Source organism: Oncorhynchus keta, chromosome 26 (genome assembly GCF_023373465.1).
Source record: "Oncorhynchus keta strain PuntledgeMale-10-30-2019 chromosome 26, Oket_V2, whole genome shotgun sequence".
NCBI classification, from domain to species: Eukaryota; Metazoa; Chordata; class Actinopteri; order Salmoniformes; family Salmonidae; genus Oncorhynchus; species Oncorhynchus keta.
The window spans coordinates 43,913,073-43,935,697 of NC_068446.1; the positions used below are offsets into that span (position 1 = coordinate 43,913,073).

Here is a 22,625-nt window from a genome sequence, read left to right on the forward strand (position 1 = left end):
GAGGAATAGGAATAGGAGGAAGAGGAGGAATATGAGGAGGAAAAGGAGGATGAGGAGGAATAGGAGGAGGAGGAAGAATAGGAGGAGGAGGAGGAATAGAAGGAGGAGGAAGAATAGGAGGAGGAGGAGGAATAGAAGGAGGAGGAATAGAAGGAGGAATAGGAAGAGGAGGAGGAATAGGAGTAGGAGGAGGAGGAGGAATAGGAGGAGGAATCGGAATAGGAGGAGGAGGAGGAGGAGGAGGAGGAGGAGGAGAAATAGGAATAGGAGGAGGAGGAAGAATAGGAGGAGGAATCGGAGGAGGAGGAGGAATAGGAGGAGGAATAGGAGGAGGAGGAAGAAGAATAGGAGGAGGAATCGGAGGAGGAGGAGGAGGAATAGGAGGAGGAATAGGAGGAGGAGGAATAGGAGGAGGAGGAATAGGAGGAGGAGGTGAATGAATAGGAGGGAGAGAGAGATGGATAAGGGAGGGAGGAAAGATGTGTCGTACCATGACCATGTCTCCGGTGAGAGAGTTGGCCAGATCGGTGACTGAGGAGTGTCCGTCGGGGGGGTGGCCCTTGGGACTGTTGCCTGGCTTGTTGGACACGCCCCTGTAGAGAGAGAGGACAGGGTGACCATGGGGCTGACTCCAGACTCCGCACAGAGAGAGAGAGAGAGAGAGAAGGGTCGAAAACGGGACGAGGTGACTATCAAAACACGCAGGCCCAGGGTGTGCTAACTCGATATATTTGATGTTACAGCCCTGTCTGATTTTAAGATTGTTTCTGAGTCTGGAGTACACAACCAACATATATCCCTTAGTATGAAGTTAGTTACCTCCTACAAGGATATCCATGCAAATGAGTTTAATGGTGAAACATAATGTTATATGAGTGGAACACAAGCCCCTATCAGACACTGTTATCTAGATGTACCAGGACCTGAACAAACAACATGTTGACAGAAAAGCCCCCCTAGACCTCAATACACACCAATGAGACAGACATGTATAGTGACATAGACAGACACGTATAGTGACATAGACAGACACGTACAGTGACATAGACAGACACATGTAGTGACATAGACAGACACGTATAGTGACATAGACAGACACGTATAGTGACATAGACAGACACGTACAGTGACATAGACAGACACGTACAGTGACATAGACAGACACGTATAGTGACATAGACAGACACGTATAGTGACATAGACAGACACGTATAGTGACATAGACAGACACGTACAGTGACATAGACAGACACGTATAGTGACATAGACAGACATGTATAGTGACATAGACAGACACGTATAGTGACATAGACAGACACGTACAGTGACATAGACAGACACATATAGTGACATAGACAGACACATACAGTGACATAGACAGACACGTACAGTGACATAGACAGACACGTATAGTGACATAGACAGACACGTATAGTGACATAGACAGACACGTATAGTGACATAGACAGACACGTATAGTGACATAGACAGACACGTGTAGTGACATAGACAGACACGTGTAGTGACATAGACAGACACGTATAGTGACATAGACAGACACGTGTAGTGACATAGACAGACACATACAGTGACATAGACAGACACGTGTAGTGACATAGACAGACACGTACAGTGACATAGACAGACACGTGTAGTGACATAGACAGACACGTGTAGTGACATAGACAGACACGTATAGTGACATAGACAGACACGTATAGTGACATAGACAGACACGTACAGTGACATAGACAGACACGTACAGTGACATAGACAGACACGTATAGTGACATAGACAGACACGTATAGTGACATAGACAGACACGTATAGTGACATAGACAGACACGTACAGTGACATAGACAGACACATGTAGTGACATAGACAGACACGTGTAGTGACATAGACAGACACGTGTAGTGACATAGACAGACACGTGTAGTGACATAGACAGACACGTACAGTGACATAGACAGACACGTGTAGTGACATAGACAGACACGTATAGTGACATAGACAGACACGTATAGTGACATAGACAGACACGTATAGTGACATAGACAGACACGTGTAGTGACATGTATACTATAGACAAACATGTATAGTGACATAGACAGACATGTATAGTGACATAGACAGACATGTGTAGTGACATAGACAGACACGTACAGTGACATAGACAGACACGTGTAGTGACATAGACAGACACGTATAGTGACATAGACAGACACGTATAGTGACATAGACAGACACATATAGTGACATAGACAGACACGTACAGTGACATAGACAGACACGTGTAGTGACATAGACAGACACGTATAGTGACATAGACAGACACGTGTAGTGACATAGACAGACACGTATAGTGACATAGACAGACACGTACAGTGACATAGACAGACACGTATAGTGACATAGACAGACACGTATAGTGACATAGACAGACACGTATAGTGACATAGACAGACACGTATAGTGACATAGACAGACACGTGTAGTGACATAGACAGACACGTGTAGTGACATAGACAGACACGTATAGTGACATAGACAGACACGTATAGTGACATAGACAGACACGTATAGTGACATAGACAGACACGTACAGTGACATAGACAGACACATATAGTGACATAGACAGACACGTGTAGTGACATAGACAGACATGTATAGTGACATAGACAGACACGTGTAGTGACATAGACAGACACGTGTAGTGACATAGACAGACACGTATAGTGACATAGACAGACACGTACAGTGACATAGACAGACACGTACAGTGACATAGACAGACACGTATAGTGACATAGACAGACACGTATAGTGACATAGACAGACACGTGTAGTGACATAGACAGACACGTGTAGTGACATAGACAGACACGTATAGTGACATAGACAGACACATGTAGTGACATAGACAGACACGTGTAGTGACATAGACAGACACGCATAGTGACATAGACAGACATCTATAGTGACATGTATACTATAGACAGACATGTAAATTGACTTGCAGAAGACCTGATGACATTGTGTGTGTGTGTGTGTCTGTTTATTGGTGGGAATTCAACAGCAAAACCAAAAGAGCCAGTGTATCCAAACTGTAAAGTTTACACTTGTAGTACACTGTAAAGTTGACACTTGTAGTACACTGTAAAGTTGACACTTGTAGTACACTGTAAAGTTTACACTTGTAGAACACTGTAAAGTTTACACTTGTAGCACACTGTAAAGTTGACACTTGTAGTACAGTGTAAAGTTTACACTTGTAGCACACTGTAAAGTTTACACTTGTAGCGCACTGTAAAGTTTACACTTGTAGCACACTGTAAAGTTGACACTTGTAGTACACTGTAAAGTTTACACTTGTAGTACAGTGTAAAGTTTACACTTGTAGCACACTGTAAAGTTTACACTTGTAGCGCACTGTACAGTTTACACTTGTACCACACTGTAAAGTTTACACTTGTAGCACACTGTAAAGTTTACACTTGTAGCACACTGTAAAGTTGACACGCTATAAACTACCATTGAGACAGTTAAAGCTGGCCTTCTGCTGTACGTCGAGACAGTTATTGAAGTAGATTAGTGTAGGGGCCAGTTGTGCAACAACACAATATCATCACAACATTTCCAAACAAAGCCAGAAAAATAAACTTAAAAACATTTCAAATAAACTTATAAGACAAGATAGGAGAGTGGGAGAGAGAGAAAGAAGAACATAATGAAAGAGAGAGAGAGAGAGAGAGAGAGAGAGGAGGAGCCAGTGAGAGGGCCCAGTTTATGCAATGTTAGACTGACTGGTCAAGACTGGTCAAGGCACATTGAGAGGTAAGGCAACGATACACTGTTAGACAACGGAAAATGAAGTGAAAGAGAGAGAGAGAGAGAGAGAGAGAGAGAGAGAGAGAGAGGAAACGTGATAGAGAGCAGCAGACACACATACACGTTAGAGGCTGCAGAGAAGACATATGGGGGAACGAAGAAAGAAAGAACGAACCAACCACCAAAGAAGTATAGAAGCAGAGTTAAACATGAATCTGTATTAGAGAGAACAGGCAACGTTAAATAGCATGAACAACGTGAGGTTAAAGGTTACAGAACGTTCCGGACGGAAACCAAGAGTGACATATTAACAAAACAGCAGCACGTTGGGAGAAAAACTGAGCTGCAAGAAAAAATGAGAAATGAGAGAGAGAGAGAACGAAGGAAAGCCTGGAAATGCAAGAAAGGCTTTGTTTTTTTGTTGTCAGTTTGATTGAAATAAAGACCAAAAGAAGGAAAGGTTTTGTATCAAAGAATAAAGACCAAATAAAGGCAGAAGAAGAAGACAGTATAATGAACAGGAAACAGGAAATAAATATGCTACAAAAGGGAAAGAAGAGAACATCTAAAAATACATAAGAAGAAGATTAGTCACCGGAAGAAGAAGAAGAAATATCAAGGTCAAGAGATATTTAGAAGGAGAGCAGAATGAGAGAAGGAAAGGAGAGGAGAGAGGGAGTGGAGAGAGAGAGAGAGAGAGAGAGAGAGAGAGAGAGAGGAGAGGAGAGGAGGAGAGGAGAGAGAGAGTGGAGGAGAGGAGAGAAGGAGAGGAGGGAGAGAGTGGAGGAGAGGAGAGAGAGGGAGTGGAGGAGAGGAGAGAAGGAGAGGAGAGAGAGAGTGGAGGAGAGGCGAGAGAAGGATAGGAGAGGAGAGAGGGAGGGGAGGAGAGGCGAGAGAAGGATAGGAGGACAGAGGGAGTGGAGGAGAGGCGAGAGAAGGATAGGAGAGGAGAGAGGGAGTGGAGAGAGAGAGAGAGAGAGAGAGAGAGAGAGAGAGAGAGAGAGAGAGAGAGAGAGAGAGAGAGAGAGAGAGAGAGAGAGAGAGAGAGAGAGAGAGAGAGAGAGAGAGAGAGAGAGAGAGAGAGAGAAGGAGTGGAGGAGAGGAGAGGAGAGAGAGAGAGAGAGAGGAGTGGAGGAGAGGCGAGAGAAGGATAGGAGAGGAGAGAGGGAGTGGAGAGAGAGAGAGAGAGAGAGAGAGAGAGAGAGAGAGAGAGAGAGAGAGAGAGAGGAGGGGAGGAGAGGAGAGAGAGAGAGAAGGAGAACAGAATGAGAGAAGGATAGGAGAGGAGAGAGGGAGTGGAGAGAGAGAGAGAGGAGGAGGAGGAGAGGAGAGAGAGAGAGGAGAGCAGAATGAGAGAAGGATAGGAGAGGAGAGAGGGAGTGGAGAGAGAGAGAGAGGGAGGAGAGGAGAGAGGAGAGGAGAGAGAAGGAGAGGAGAGAGAGAGAGAGAGAGAGAGAGAGAGAGAGAGAGAGAGAGAGAGAGAGAGAGAGAGAGAGAGAGAGAGAGGGAGGGGAGGAGAGGAGAGAGAGAGAGAGAAGGAGAGCAGAATGAGAGAAGGATAGGAGAGGAAAGAGGGAGTGGAGGAGAGAGAGAGAGGAGGAGATGAGAGAGAGAGAGGGAGTGGAGGAGAGAGAGAGAGAGAAGGAGAGGAGAGAGAGGGAGTGGAGGAGAGAGAGAGAGAGAGGAGAGAGAGAGAGAGAGAGAGAGAGAGAGAGAGAGAGAGAGAGAGAGAGAGAGAGAGAGAGAGAGTAGGAGAGAGAGACATGTAGATATACCACATACAAACATAATATAACACAAAACATAAAAATACAGGAGAGGAGAATTGTAAATCTAAAGGATACACACATTTAGAGTGTTACTGAAGAGGGAGATATTAGTTATGGAATGATAGAAACTGTGTCCCAACGGAGTACTTTTATCCACTTACAATACTGACAACTGATTGGTCCAGACTCAGGAAGTATAACACTCTAAAGGTGTGGCTTGGGAAGGTGTAGTCACAGCACATGTCTGGCATTGGTAACGTGCATATATCATAAATAAGCAAGTGTCATTCGGGTGTCACTCTCAAAGAGTGAGGGGCAATACCCTGGAAAAGGCAGGACGAAAGCAAGGAACCGCCCCACCAGAAAAACTGTCTGTCTGTCCAGAATTCTGTCTATCGACAATTATTGTTTGTTTTTGAAGGAGTATTGTCCTGTATGTTTTGTGTAATTTTTGTGAAGTAAAAAAAATCACAATTCAAGTTGAAAGAAAACTGATTGTGTACTAATTTCCAGAAGACGACACAGACAGAACCAGATTAAAAACTACTGACAGAGAGACAGACAGAGAATGCAAGCAAAGCAAGACAGACAGAGAGACAGACAGACGGACGGACGGACAGGCACCAGAGAGAGAGAGATGAGGGGGAGGAGGGGGAAGAGGAGGGGTGTTATCAAGGACAGGGGAGGGTGGGTTGTTCTCAATGAGTGTTATTGGTATTATTTTTTACATTGAGGTAACAGCATTGAAAGGGGTTCGGCTAGTTTTACTCTAGGTGGAGAGGTTGAGAGGAGAGGAAAATAATTAGTTTAGGCTCTAACCTCTGGTCTGAGAATGAATGAACTCTAAGTATTGACAACACAAGGAGAGACTCAAGTCATTCTAGAATCTCTTGACTCCACTACACCTCCCTCCTCCTTTCCCTCCTCCTCTATCGATGAAAGAGGTCTTCAATAATTCATTGTCCTTCATGCTTCATTCAGGGGGTGCAGTGAGCAGTCACAATGCATTCTCAGGTATGTAGGTTAGATAGAGCTAGTTGTGTGTTTGGATGGTGGTGCGACCAGGGAAATGATCTACCTACCAAACCTGTTTCTACCTACCAAACCTGTTTCTACCTACCAAATCTGTTTCTACCTACCAAACCTGTTTCTACCTACCAAATCTGTTTCTACCTACCAAACCTGTTTCTACCTACCAAACCTGTTTCTACCTACCAAATCTGTTTCTACCTACCAAACCTGTTTCTACCTACCAAACCTGTTTCTACCTACCAAACCTGTTTCTACCTACCAAACCTGTTTCTACCTACCAAACCTGTTTCTACCTACCAAACCTGTTTCTACCTATCAAACCTGTTTCTACCTACCAAATCTGTTTCTACCTAGCAAACCTGTTTCTACCTACCAAACCTGTTTCTACCTACCAAATCTGTTTTTACCTACCAAACCTGTTTCTACCTACCAAACCTGTTTCTACCTACCAAACCTTGTTTCTACGTACCAAACCTACTCTAAGGTAAGATGTTAAGAATTACTTTGTCACATAGGGCCGAGAAGGTTCAGAAAGCTTTTTTCCCTTAATAGATAAAATGATCACTTAAAAACTGCATTTTGTGTTTACTCGGGTCATCACTGTGTAATATTACAATTAGTTTGATGATCTGAAACATTTAAGTGACAAATGTGCAAAAAAACAAGAAATCAGGATGGTGGCAAATACCTTTTCACAGCACAGTATATAACTATACTATATGACCCTCCTCACAAGGTACCACCGGCTAAAGCTATGATGTTGAAATGCCTATTTACTCTGTTTCATCTCACTGTGCAATCCACTGTCTCATCAGCCCAGCCAGGCAATTTATAAACTTGATCTCCACTATAAAAAGCATCAAGACATTATCTCCCATTTCTTTTTTAGACTAGCAATTGGTTTTCAACAGCAGAGATTTATATAAACCTTGCTGTCTGTCTCTCTGACATGTGCAACATTGTTTCAGTATTGAAAATCGATCTCCAGCTGTCCCGTAGTAAAGAACGTGTCGGGAGTCGGGATGAGACAGACAAGCAGGCAGGTTTTATCAGCCAGTGGAAATCAGGAATCAGTATCATTTTTATGACCATATATACATACAAAGGAATGTCACTAGGAAACGGCTTAAACAAATGCAAAAGCAGCTACTTTTGTTATTCTGGCTGCACTGTTTGATATGACTGTAAGTTAGCTGTAGTTGGCTAGATAGCAAGCAAGGGATAAGAACGTTGCCAGCCAGTATGGCCATGGAAAATTTAGAACCAAAGACTGGGTCGCGTCCATAGATACAGAACAAAAAGACTGAACGACTGGGTCGCAACATTAGATACAGAACAAAAAGACTGAACGACTGGGTCTCGTCCATAGATACAGAACAAAAAGACTGAACGACTGGGTCGCGTCCCATAGATACAGAACAAAAAGACTGAACGACTGGGTCGCGTCCCATAGATACAGAACAAAAAGACTGAACGACTGGGTTGCGTCCCATAGATACAGAACAAAAAGACTGAACGACTGGGTCGCGTCCCATAGATACAGAACAAAAAGACGAAAAGACTGCGTTGAGTCCATAGATACAGAACAAAAAGTCTGAACGACTGGGTCGCGTCCCATAGATACAGAACAAAAAGACTGAACGACTGGGTCGCGTCCCATAGATACAGAACAAAAAGACTGAACGACTGGGTTGAGTCCCATAGATACAGAACAAAAAGACTGAACGACTGGGTCGCGTCCCATAGATACAGAACAAAAAGACGAAAAGACTGCGTTGAGGCAATAGATACAGAACAAAAAGTCTGAACGACTGGGTCGCGTCCCATAGATACAGAACAAAAAGACTGAACGACTGGGTCGCGTCCCATAGATACAGAACAAAAAGACTGAACGACTGGGTCGCGTCCCATAGATACAGAACAAAAAGACTGAACGACTGGGTCGCGTCCCATAGATACAGAACAAAAAGACTGAACGACTGGGTCGCGTCCCATAGATACAGAACAAAAAGACTGAACGACTGGGTCGAGTCCATAGATACAGAACAAAAAGACTGAACGACTGGGTCAAGTCCATAGATACAGAACAAAAAGACTGAACGACTGGGTCGAGTCCATAGATACAGAACAAAAAGACTGAACGACTGGGTCGCGTCCATAGATACAGAACAAAAAGACTGAACGACTGGGTCGAGTCCATAGATACAGAACAAAAAGACTGAATGACTGGGTCGAGTCCATAGATACAGAACAAAAAGACTGAACGACTGGGTCGCAACATTAGATACAGAACAAAAAGACTGAACGACTGGGTCGCGTCCCATAGATACAGAACAAAAAGACTGAACGACTGGGTCGCGTCCCATAGATACAGAACAAAAGACTGAACGACTGGGTCGCGTCCATAGATACAGAACAAAAAGACTGAACGACTGGGTCGAGACCATAGATACAGAACAACAAGACTGAACGACTGGGTCACGTCCCATAGATACAGAACAAAAAGACTGAACGACTGGGTCGAGTCCATAGATACAGAACAAAAAGACTGAACGACTGGGTCGCGTCCATAGATACAGAACAAAAAGACTGGACGACTGGGTCGCGTCCATAGATACAGAACAAAAAGACTGAACGACTGGGTCGAGTCCATAGATACAGAACAAAAAGACTGAACGACTGGGTCGAGTCCATAGATACAGAACAAAAAGACTGAACGACTGGGTCGCGTCCCATAGATACAGAACAAAAAGACTGAACGACTGGGTCGCGTCCCATAGATACAGAACAAAAAGACTGAACGACTGGGTCGCGTCCCATAGATACAGAACAAAAAGACTGAACGACTGGGTCGAGTCCATAGATACAGAACAAAAAGACTGAACGACTGGGTCGAGACCATAGATACAGAACAAAAAGACTGAACGACTGGGTCGAGTCCATAGATACAGAACAAAAAGACTGAACGACTGGGTCGAGTCCATAGATACAGAACAAAAAGACTGAACGACTGGGTCGCGTCCATAGATACAGAACAAAAAGACTGAACGACTGGGTCGCGTCCATAGATACAGAACAAAAAGACTGAACGACTGGGTCGCGTCCATAGATACAGAACAAAAAGACTGAACGACTGGGTCGAGTCCATAGATACAGAACAAAAAGACTGAATGACTGGGTCGAGTCCATAGATACAGAACAAAAAGACTGAACGACTGGGTCGCGTCCCATAGATACAGAACAAAAAGACTGAACGACTGGGTCGCGTCCATAGATACAGAACAAAAAGACTGGACGACTGGGTCGCGTCCATAGATACAGAACAAAAAGACTGAACGACTGGGTCGAGTCCATAGATACAGAACAAAAAGACTGAACGACTGGGTCTCGTCCATAGAAACAGAACAAAAAGACTGAACGACTGGGTCGAGTCCCATAGATACAGAACAAAAAGACTGAACGACTGGGTCGCGTCCATAGATACAGAACAAACAGACTGAACGACTGGGTCGAGTCCATAGATACAGAACAAAAAGACTGAACAACCGGGTCGAGTCCCATAGATACAGAACAAAAAGACTGAACGACTGGGTCGCGTCCCATAGATACAGAACAAACAGACTGAACGACTGGGTCGAGTCCATAGATACAGAACAAAAAGACTGAACAACCGGGTCGAGTCCCATAGATACAGAACAAAAAGACTGAACGACTGGGTCGCGTCCCATAGATACAGAACAAAAAGACTGAACGACTGGGTCGCGTCCCATAGATACAGAACAAACAGACTGAACGACTGGGTCGAGTCCATAGATACAGAACAAAAAGACTGAACGACTGGGTCGCGTCCCATAGATACAGAACAAACAGACTGAACGACTGGGTCGAGTCCATAGATACAGAACAAACAGACTGAACGACTGGCAACCGAACCGATAGAACGAATGACCAGCCGTCTTGGGTAGCAACCCTAGATTTGTGCCGGGACTATAATCTACGTGGATGGATGAAATAGCAACAATAAATTAATCAAAATGTATTTTTAATGAAAATATGAAAATCATTATTTGAAAATGTTGGTAACCCGTTGTATAAAAGTGATAATGCCCTCGAAGTCTATGTTTGTTAGATCCGACTTCGTCTCCTGCCTCCAGCACCTGCTTCTCTGGCATTATCACCTAACTATAAGACTATAGAATTGACTATACTATACTATACTATATGACTAAACTATACTGTATGACTATACTATATTTGTCACGCCCTGGCCTTAGTATTTTGTGTTTTCTTTATTATTTTGGTCAGGCCAGGGTGTGACATGGGTATTTATGTGGTGTGTTTTGTCTAGGGTTTTTTTGTAGGTTATGGGATTGTGGTTAAAGTAAAATGGTTGCCGAGACTGGTTCTCAATCAGAGGCAGGTGTTTATTGTTGTCTCTGATTGGGAACCATATTTAGGCAGCCATATTCTTTGAGTAGTTCTTGGATTGTTCTTGTCTCTGTGTTTGTTGCACCAAGGGCTGTTTCGGTTTTCACGTTTATTGTCTTTGTAAACTGTTCGTATTTTCATCTTTCATTAAAGATGTTTATGATTAACCACGTTGCATTTTGAACAATATTATATGACTATACTATATGACTATACTATATGACTATACGACTATACTATACTATACTATACTATACTATATGACCATACTATGACTATACTATACTATACTATACTATACTATATGACTATACTATATTATATGACTATACTATATGACAAACTATACAATACTATATGACTATCTATACTATATGGCTATACTATACGACACTATATGACCATACTATAATATACGACTATACTACACTATACTATATGACTATACTATACTATGCTATATGACTATGCTATACTATACTATATGACTATACTAAATATACTATGCTATATGACTATACATACTATAAGACTATACTATACCATGCTATATGACTATACTATATGACGATACTATACTATACTATAAGACCATGCTATATGACTATACTAATGACTATACTATACTATATGACGATGATACTATATGCCTGGTATATGACTCTATGACTATACTATACTATATGAATATACTATACTATACCATATGGCTATACTATACATTTGACTATACTATACTATATAACTATACTATACTATATGACCATACTATGTGAATATACTATACTATATGACCACAATATATTACTATACTATATAAATATACTATACTATATGACTATACTACACTATATGACTATACTATATGACTATACTATATGACTATACTATATGACTATACTATACTATATGACTATACTATATGACTATACTATACAATATGACCAAATTATATGACTATCTTATATGACTATGCTATATGACTATACTATATATATATATGACTATACTATACTATTTGACTATAGTATATGACTATTCTATATGACCTCTACTATATGACTATACTATATGACGATACTATATGACCATACTATATGACTATACTATATGACTATACCATACTATATGACTATACTATATGACTATACTATATGACTATACTATATGACCATACTATATAGACTATACTATATGACTATACTATATGACTATACTATATGACTATACTATATGACTATTCTATATGACTATACTATATGACCATACTATATGACTACTATATGACTATACTATATGACTATACCATACTATATGACTATACTATATGACTATACTATATGACCACACTATATGACTATACTATATGACTATACTATATGACTATACTATATGACCACACTATATGACTATACTATATGACTATACTATATGACTATACTATATGACTATACTATATGACCATACTATATGACCATACTATATGACTATACTATATGACTATACTATATGACTATACTATATGACCATACTATATGACCATACTATATGACTATACTATATGACTATACTATATGACTATACTATATGACTATACTATATGACTATTCTATATGACTATACTATATGACTATACTATATGACCATACTATATGACTATACTATATGACTATACCATACTATATGACCATACTATATGACTATACTATATGACCATACTATATGAGTATTCTATATATATATGACTATACCATACTATTTGACTATAGTATATGACTATACCATACTATATGACTATACTATTTGACTATACTATATGACTATTCTATATGACCTCTACTATATGACTATACTATATGACTATACTATATGACGATACTATATGACCATACTATATGACTATACTATATGACTATACTACTATATGACCTATACTATATGACCATACTATATGACTATACTATATGACTATACCATACTATATGACCATACTATATGACTATACTATATGACCATACTATATGACTATACTATATATATATGACTATACCATACTATTTGACTATAGTATATGACTATTCTATATGACTATACTATATGACTATACTATATGACCATACTATATGACCATACTATATGACCACACTATATGACTATACTATATGACTATACTATATGACTATACTATATGACTATTCTATATGACTATACTATATGACTATACTATATGACCATACTATATGACTATTCTATATGACTATACTATATGACTATACTATATGACTATACTATATGACTATTCTATATGACTATACTATATGACTATACTATATGACTATACTATATGACTATACTATATGACTATACTATATGACTATTCTATATGACCTCTACTATATGACTATACTATATGACTATACTATATGACTATTCTATATGACTATACTATATGACTATACTATATGACCATACTATATGACTATACTATATGACTATACTATATGACTATTCTATATGACCTCTACTATATGACTATACTATATGACCACACTATATGACTATACTATATGACTATACTATATGACTATACTATATGACTATTCTATATGACTATACTATATGACTATACTATATGACCATACTATATGACTATTCTATATGACCTCTACTATATGACTATACTATATGACTATACTATATGACTATTCTATATGACTATACTATATGACTATACTATATGACTATACTATATGACTATACTATATGACTATACTATATGACTATACTATATGACCATACTATATGACTATTCTATATGACCTCTACTATATGACTATACTATATGACCACACTATATGACTATACTATATGACTATACTATATGACTATACTATATGACTATTCTATATGACTATACTATATGACTATACTATATGACTATACTATATGACTATTCTATATGACTATACTATATGACTATACTATATGACTATTCTATATGACCTCTACTATATGACTATACTATATGACTATACTATATGACCATACTATATGCCTATACTATATGACTATACCATACTATATGACTATACTATATGACCATACTATATGACTATACTATATGACTATACTACATGACTATACTATATGAATATACCATACTATATGACTATACTATATGACTATACTATATGACTATACTATATGACTACACTATACTACATGACTACGCTATATGACCGTGTTACCAGCCTACAGTAGACAACATTAACCACGATAGAGACTGTTGTTGTTACCAGGCTACAGTAGACAACATTAACCATGATGGAGAGTCTAACTGTTGTTGTTACCAGGCTACAGTAGACAACATTAACCATGATGGAGACTAACTGTTGTTGTTACCAGGCTACAGTAGACAACATTAACCACCATAGAGACTAACTGTTGTTGTTACCAGGCTACAGTAGACAACATTAACCATGATGGAGACTCTAACTGTTGTTGTTACCAGGCTACAGTAGACAACATTAACCATGATGGAGACTAACTGTTGTTGTTACCAGGCTACAGTAGACAACATTAACCACCATAGAGACTAACTGTTGTTGTTACCAGGCTACAGTAGACAACATTAACCACCATAGAGACTAACTGTTGTTGTTACCAGGCTACAGTAGACAACATTAACCATGATGGAGACTAACTGTTGTTGTTACCAGGCTGCAGTAGACAACATTAACCATGATGGAGACTAACTGTTGTTGTTACCAGGCTGCAGTAGACAATGGTAACCATGGGGAGGCAGAGTGGACTAAAGTTTTGATGCTCCCAAAGTGCAGCCACAGAAAGTAGGGCGATTGGCATATCAAAGGCTCTGGAAACATAGAGGACAGATATTAGGTTTATGGGGGTGAGGGAGAGGAGGTGAGCGGGAGAGGGGTGAGGGAGAGGAGGGGAGAGGGGAGAGGGAGAGAGAGGGAGAGGAGGGGAAAAGGGTGAGAAAGAGGAGGGGAGAGGGTGAGGGAGAGGAGGGGAGAAGGGTGAGGGAAAGTAGGGGAGAGGGAGAGAGAGGGGAGAGGGAGAGGAGGGGACAGGGGTGAGGAAGAGGAAGAGGAGGGGAGAGGAGAGAGGTGAAGGAGGGGAGAGGGAGGGGAGAGGAGGTGATAGGGAGAGGAGGGGAGAGAGGGAGAAGGGGGTGAAGGAGGGGAGAGGGAGGGGAGAGGAGGGGATAGGGAGAGGAGGGGAAAAGGGTGAGAAAGAGGAGGGGAGAGGGTGAGGGAGAGGAGGGGAGAAGGGTGAGGGAAAGTAGGGGAGAGGGAGAGAGAGGGGAGAGGGAGAGGAGGGGATAGGGAGAGGAGTGGAGAGAGGGAGAGGAGGGGATAGGGAGAGGAGGGGAGAGAGGGAGAGGGAGAGGAGGGGAGAGAGGGAGAGGGGGTGAGAGGAGAGGGGTGAAGGAGGGGAGAGGGAGGGGAGAGGAGGGGATAGGGAGAGGAGGGGAGAGAGGGAGAAGGGGGTGACATGAGGAACAGAGGGAAAGTGAATGGAAGTGTGAAGGCAGCAAACAGGCAGAAACATTGAGAACATCCAACTCAGATAAGAAGAGGATATATGACAGGTACAGGTGTGAGCCTCGCAGAGACACAGGAACACATAAACACACACGGGCACACAGACAGACAGGACGACATAGAGGAGGCAGGCGGAGGTTGTTTGGGTTTCAACACCGTGACCTGTAATACTACCCTGTGTTTTACCTGACCCAGCGAGAGAGAGGGGGACAGCAGCTCCAAGAAAGAGGGGGGTAGGGGGAATGGGGTAGGGGGGGGGGGGATACATCTCCTCTAGGCTGAGGAGAGACGTGAGAAACACAGCTATCCCTCTTTCAGAGAGCAAAACGATTTCCCTGCACCCCAAAAGGAAGCACACACACACACACAAACACACACACAAACACACACACAATGACGATCGCAAACACACGATCTCGAACACACACAGTGGCACACACACACACACACGCACACACGCACACGCACACACGTCCCAATGCCCACCCCCCAACATTGAAACCCATTCATTAAAGCCCCTGCTAGCTAGCCAGCTAGCTCCAGCTTTCATTAGCTTCACGCTCGGCAGACAGCACATCACCAGAGAGCAGAGAGGAAATGTACTATTCTAACATCCTGCTCCTGGTCACATAACAAAGACTTCTCTGAAAAACAGTGCACTGTATTCACAACCCAACACCATAGTAAACCAGCATTATCATCCAAGACCATAGTAAACCAGTACTGCATTCACACAACACCATAGTAAAACAATACTGTATTCACACCCCACATCATAGTTAACCAGCATTATAATCTAACAACATCTGCTCAGACGTGCATGCCAACACCTGCAGTCCTAGTGTCTCCATGCTAACAGTCCTAGTGTCTCCATGCTAACAGTCCTAGTGTCTCCATGCTAACAGTCCTAGTGTCTCCATGCCAACAGTCCTAGTGTCTCCATGATAACACTCTTAGTGTCTCCATGCTAACAGTCCTAGTGTCTCCATGCTAACAGTCCTAGTGTCTCCATGCTAACACCTCCAGTCCTAGTGTCTCCATGCGAACAGTCCTAGTGTCTCCATGCGAACACCAGTCCTAGTGTCTCCATGATAACACTCCAGTCCTAGTGTCTCCATGCTAACAGTCCTAGTGTCTCCATGCCAACACCTCCAGTCCTAGTGTCTCCATGCTAACAGTCCTAGTGTCTCCATGCTAACAGTCCTAGTGTCTCCATGCCAACAGTCCTAGTGTCCATCACAGCCCTAGTGTCTCCATGCTAACAGACCTAGTGTCTCCATGCTAACACCTCCAGTCCTAGTGTCTCCATGCCAGTCCTAGTGTCTCCAGTCAGTCTTAGTGTCTCCATGCTAACAGTCCTAGTGTCTCCATGCTAACAGTCCTAGTGTCTCCATGCTAACAGTCCTAGTGTCTCCATGCTAACAGTCCTAGTGTCTCCATGCTAACAGTCCTAGTGTCTCCATGCTAACAGTCCTAGTGTCTCCATGCTAACAGTCCTAGTGTCTCCATGCCAACAGTCCTAGTGTCTCCATGATAACACTCTTAGTGTCTCCATGCTAACAGTCCTAGTGTCTCCATGCCAACAGTCCTAGTGTCTCCATGATAACAGTCTTAGTGTCTCCATGCTAACAGTCCTAGTGTCTCCATGCTAACAGTCTTAGTGTCTCCAGGCGAACACCTCCAGTCCTAGTGTCTCCATGCTAACACCTCCAGTCCTAGTGTCTCCATGCTAACAGTCCTAGTGTCTCCATGCTAACACCACCAGTCCTAGTGTCTCCATGCTAACAGTCCTAGTGTCTCCATGCTAACACCTCCAGTCCTAGTGTCTCCATGCTAACAGTCCTCGTGTCTCCATGCTAACACCTCCAGCCCTAGTGTCTCCATGCTAACAGACCTAGTGTCTCCATGCTAACACCTCCAGTCCTAGTGTCTCCATGCTAACAGTCCTAGTGTCTCCATGCTAACAGTCCTAGTGTCTCCATGCTAACAGTACTAGTGTTTCCATGCTAACACCTCCAGTCCCAGTGTCTCCATGCTAACAGCCCTAGTGTCTCCATGCTAACACCTCCAGTCCTAGTGTCTCCATGCTAACAGTCCTCGTGTATCCATGCTAACACCTCCAGCCCTAGTGTCTCCATGCAAACACCTCCAGTCCTAGTGTCTCCATGCTAACAGTCCTCGTGTATCCATGCTAACACCTCCAGCCCTAGTGTCTCCATGCTAACACCTCCAGTCCTAGTGTCTCCATGCTAACAGTCCTCGTGTATCCATGCTAACACCTCCAGCACTAGTGTCTCCATGCTAACATACCTAGTGTCTCCATGCTAACACCTCCAGCACTAGTGTCTCCATGCTAACAGTCCTAGTGTCTCCATGCTAACACCTCCAGTCCTAGTGTCTCCATGCTAACAGTCCTCGTGTCTCCATGCTAACACCTCCAGCCCTAGTGTCTCCATGCTAACAGACCTAGTGTCTCCATGCTAACAGTCCTAGTGTCTCCATGCCAACACCTCCAGTCCTAGTGTCTCCATACTAACACCTCCAGTCCTAGAGTCTCCATGCTAACAGACCTAGTGTCTCCATGCTAACAGTCCTAGTGTCTCCATGCAAACACCTCCAGTCCTAGTGTCTCCATGCTAACAGTCCTAGTGTCTCCATGCTAACAGACCTAGTGTCTCCATGCTAACAGTCCTAGTGTCTCCATGCAAACACCTCCAGTCCCAGTGTCTCCATGCAAACAGCCCTAGTGTCTCCATGCAAACACCTCCAGTCCTAGTGTCTCCATGCTAACAGTCCTAGTGTCTCCATGCACACAGCCCTAGTGTCTCCATGCTAACACCTCCAGTCCTAGTCTCTCCATGCTAACAGTCCTAGTGTTTCCATGCAAACAGTCCTAGTCTCTCCATGCTAACAGTCCTAGTGTCTCCATGCAAACAGCCCTAGTGTCTCCATGCAAACACCTCCAGTCCTAGTGTCTCCATGCAAACAGCCCTAGTGTCTCCATGCAGTCCTAGTGTCTCCATGCTAACAGTCCTAGTGTCTCCATGCTAACACCTCCAGTCCTAGTGTCCCCATGCTAACAGTCCTAGTGTTTCCATGCTAACAGTCCTAGTGTCTCCATGCTAACAGCTCCAGTCCTAGTGTCTCCATGCAAACACCTCCAGCCCTAGTGTCTCCATGCTAACAGACCTAGTGTCCCATGCTAACAGCCCTAGTGTCTCCATGCTAACACCTCCAGTCCTAGTGTCTCCATGCTAACAGTCCTCCCATGCTAACACCTCCAGCCCTAGTGTCTCCATGCTAACAGACCTAGTGTCTCCATGCTAACACCTCCAGCACTAGTCTCCATGCTAACAGACCTAGTGTCTCCATGCTAACAGCCCTAGTGTCTCCATGCTAACACCTCCAGTCCTAGTGTCTCCATGCTAACAGTCCTCGTGTCTCCATGCTAACACCTCCAGCCCTAGTGTCTCCATGCTAACAGTCCTAGTGTCTCCATGCTAACAGTCCTAGTGTCTCCATGCTAACAGTCTTAGTGTCTCCATGCTAACAGTCTTAGTGTCTCCATGCTAACACCTCCAGTCCTAGTGTCTCCATGCTAACACCTCCAGTCCAAGTGTCTCCATGCAAACAGTCCGCGTGTCTCCATGCTAACACCTCCAGTCCTAGTGTCTCCATGCTAACAGTCCTAGTGTCTCCATGCTAACAGTCCTAGTGTCTCCATGCTAACAGTCCTAGTGTCTCCATGCTAACACCTCCAGTCCAAGTGTCTCCATGCTAACACCTCCAGTCCTAGTGTCTCCATGCTAACAGTCCTAGTGTCTCCATGCTAACAGTCCTAGTGTCTCCATGCTAACACCTCCAGTCCAAGTGTCTCCATGCAAACAGTCCGAGTGTCTCCACGCTAACACATCCAGTCCTAGTGTCTCCATGCTAACCGTCCTAGTGTCTCCATGCTAACAGTCCTAGTGTCTCCATGCTAACACCTCCAGTCCTAGTGTCTCCATGCTAACAGCCCTAGTGTCTCCATGCTAACAGTCCTAGTGTCTCCATGCTAACAGTCTTAGTGTCTCCATGCTAACACCTCCAGTCCTAGTGTCTCCATGCTAACACCTCCAGTCCAAGTGTCTCCATGCAAACAGTCCGAGTGTCTCCATGCTAACACCTCCAGTCCTAGTGTCTCCATGCTAACAGTCCTAGTGTCTCCATGCTAACAGTCCTAGTGTCTCCATGCTAACACCTCCAGTCCTAGTGTCTCCATGCTAACAGTCCTAGTGTCTCCATGCTAACACCTCCAGTCCTAGTGTCTCCATGCTAACAGTCCTAGTGTCTCCATGCTAACACCTCCAGTCCTAGTGTCTCCATGCTAACAGTCCTAGTGTCTCCATGCTAACAGTCAGTGTCCTGCAAACAGTCCTAGTGTCTCCATGCAAACAGCCCTAGTGTCTCCATGCTAACACCTCCAGTCCTAGTGTCTCCATGCTAACAGTCCTAGTGTCTCCATGCTAACACCTCCAGTCCAAGTGTCTCCATGCTAACAGTCCTAGTGTCTCCATGCTAACATCTCCAGTCCAAGTGTCTCCATGCTAACAGTCCTAGTGTCTCCATGCTAACAGTCCTAGTGTCTCCATGCTAACAGTCGTAGGTCTCCATGCTAACACCTCCAGTCCTAGTGTCTCCATGCTAACACCTCCAGTCCAAGTGTCTCCATGCAAACAGTCCGAGTGTCTCCATGCTAACACCTCCAGTCCTAGTGTCTCCATGCCATAACAGTCCTATGCTAACAGTCCTAGGTCTCTCCATGCTAACACCTCCAGTCTAGTGTCTCCATGCTAACAGTCCTAGTGTCTCCATGCTAACAGTCCCAGTTAGTGTCTCCATGCTAACAGTCCTAGTGTCTCCATGCTAACAGTCCTAGTGTCTCCATGCTAACAGTCCTAGTGTCTCCATGCTAACACCTCCAGTCCTAGTGTCTCCATGCTATGTCTCCATGCTAACACAGTCCTAGTGTCTCCATGCTAACACCTCCAGTCCTAGTGTCTCCATGCTAACAGTCCTAGTGTCTCCATGCTAACAGTCCTAGTGTCTCCATGCTAACAGTCCTAGTGTCTCCATGCTAACACCTCCAGTCCTAGTGTCTCCATGCTAACAGTCCTAGTGTCTCCATGCTAGTCCTAGTGTCTCCATGCTAAGTCCTAGTGTCTCCATGCTAACAGTCCTAGTGTCTCCATGCTAACACCTAGTGTCTCCATGCTCACAAGTGTCTCCATGCTGTCTCCATGCTAACAGTCCTAGTGTCTCCATGCTAACAGTCCTAGTGTCTCCATGCTAACAGTCCTAGTCCTAGTGTCTCCATGCTAACACCTCCAGTCCAAGTGCTCCATGCTAACACCTCCAGTCCTAGTGTCTCCATGCTAACAGTCCTAGTGTCTCCATGCTAACACCTCCAGTCCTAGTGTCTCCATGCTAACAGTCCTAGTGTCTCCATGCTATGTCTAGTGTCAGTCTTAGTGTCTCCATGCTAACACCTCCAGTCCTAGTGTCTCCATGCTAACACCTCCATGCTAACCAGTCCTAGTGTCTCCATGCTAACAGTCCTAGTGTCTCCATGCTAACACCTCCAGTCCTAGTGTCTCCATGCTAACAGTCCTAGTGTCTCCATGCTAACAGTCCTAGTGTCTCCATGCTACACCTCCAGTCCTCCAGTCCTAGTGTCTCTAACACCTCCAGTCCATGCATGCAACAGTCCTAGTGTCTCCATGCTAACACATCCAGTCCTAGTGTCTCCATGCTAACCGTCCTAGTGTCTCCATGCTAACAGTCCTAGTGTCTCCATGCTAACAGTCTAGTGTCTCCATGCTAACACCTCCAGTCCTAGTGTCTCCATGCTAACACCTCCAGTCCTAGTGTCTCCATGCTAACAGTCCTAGTGTCTCCATGCTAACACCTCCAGTCCTAGTGTCTCCATGCTAACAGTCCTAGTGTCTCCATGCTAACACCTAGTGTCTCCATGCTAACACCTCCAGTCCAAGTGTCTCCATGCTAACAGTCCTAGTGTCTCCATGCTAACACCTCCAGTCCTAGTGTCTCCATGCTAACAGTGTGTCTCCATGCTAACAGTCATAGTGTCTCCATGCTAACACCTCCAGTCCTAGTGTCTCCATGCTAACAGTCCTAGTGTCTCCATGCTAACAGTCCTAGTGTCTCCATGCTAACAGTCTTAGTGTCTCCATGCTAACACCTCCAGTCCTAGTGTCTCCATGCTAACACCTCCAGTCCAAGTGTCTCCATGCAAACAGTCCGAGTGTCTCCATGCTAACACCTCCAGTCCTAGTGTCTCCATGCTAACAGTCGTAGGGTCTCCATGCTAACACCTCCAGTCCTAGTGTCTCCATGCTAACACCTCCAGTCCTAGTGTCTCCATGCTAACAGTCCTAGGGTCTCCATGCTAACACCTCCAGTCCTAGTGTCTCCATGCTAACAGTCCTAGTGTCTCCATGCTAACAGTCCTAGTGTCTCCATGCAAACACCTCCAGTCCTAGTGTCTCCATGCAAACAGCCCTAGTGTCTCCATGCTAACACCTCCAGTCCTAGTGTCTCCATGCTAACACCTCCAGTCCTAGTGTCTCCATGCTAACACCTCCAGTCCAAGTGTCTCCATGCTAACAGTCCTAGTGTCTCCATGCTAACAGTCCTAGTGTCTCCATGCTAACACCTCCAGTCCAAGTGTCTCCATGCTAAAACCTCCAGTCCTAGTGTCTCCATGCTAACCGTCCTAGTGTCTCCATGCTAACACCTCCAGTCCTAGTGTCTCCATGCTAACAGTCCTAGGGTCTCCATGCTAACACCTCCAGTCCTAGTGTCTCCATGCTAACAGTCCTAGTGTCTCCATGCTAACAGTCCTAGTGTCTCCATGCTAACACCTCCAGTCCAAGTGTCTCCATGCTAACAGTCCTAGTGTCTCCATGCTAACAGTCCTAGTGTCTCCATGCTA

At 43.7% G+C, this 22,625-nt stretch overlaps 1 protein-coding gene across 1 annotated transcript in view; it reads right to left on the bottom strand.

Annotated features, from left to right (window-relative positions):
- Nucleotides 1–22,625, bottom strand: part of LOC127912157 (synaptotagmin-7-like) — a 131,162-nt gene that overhangs the window by 54,751 nt on the left and 53,786 nt on the right. The window contains exon 2 of the mRNA XM_052481010.1: nucleotides 491–593. Within this exon, the coding sequence (XP_052336970.1) occupies nucleotides 491–593 (103 nt within the window). The remainder of the gene's footprint in view (nucleotides 1–490; nucleotides 594–22,625) is intronic.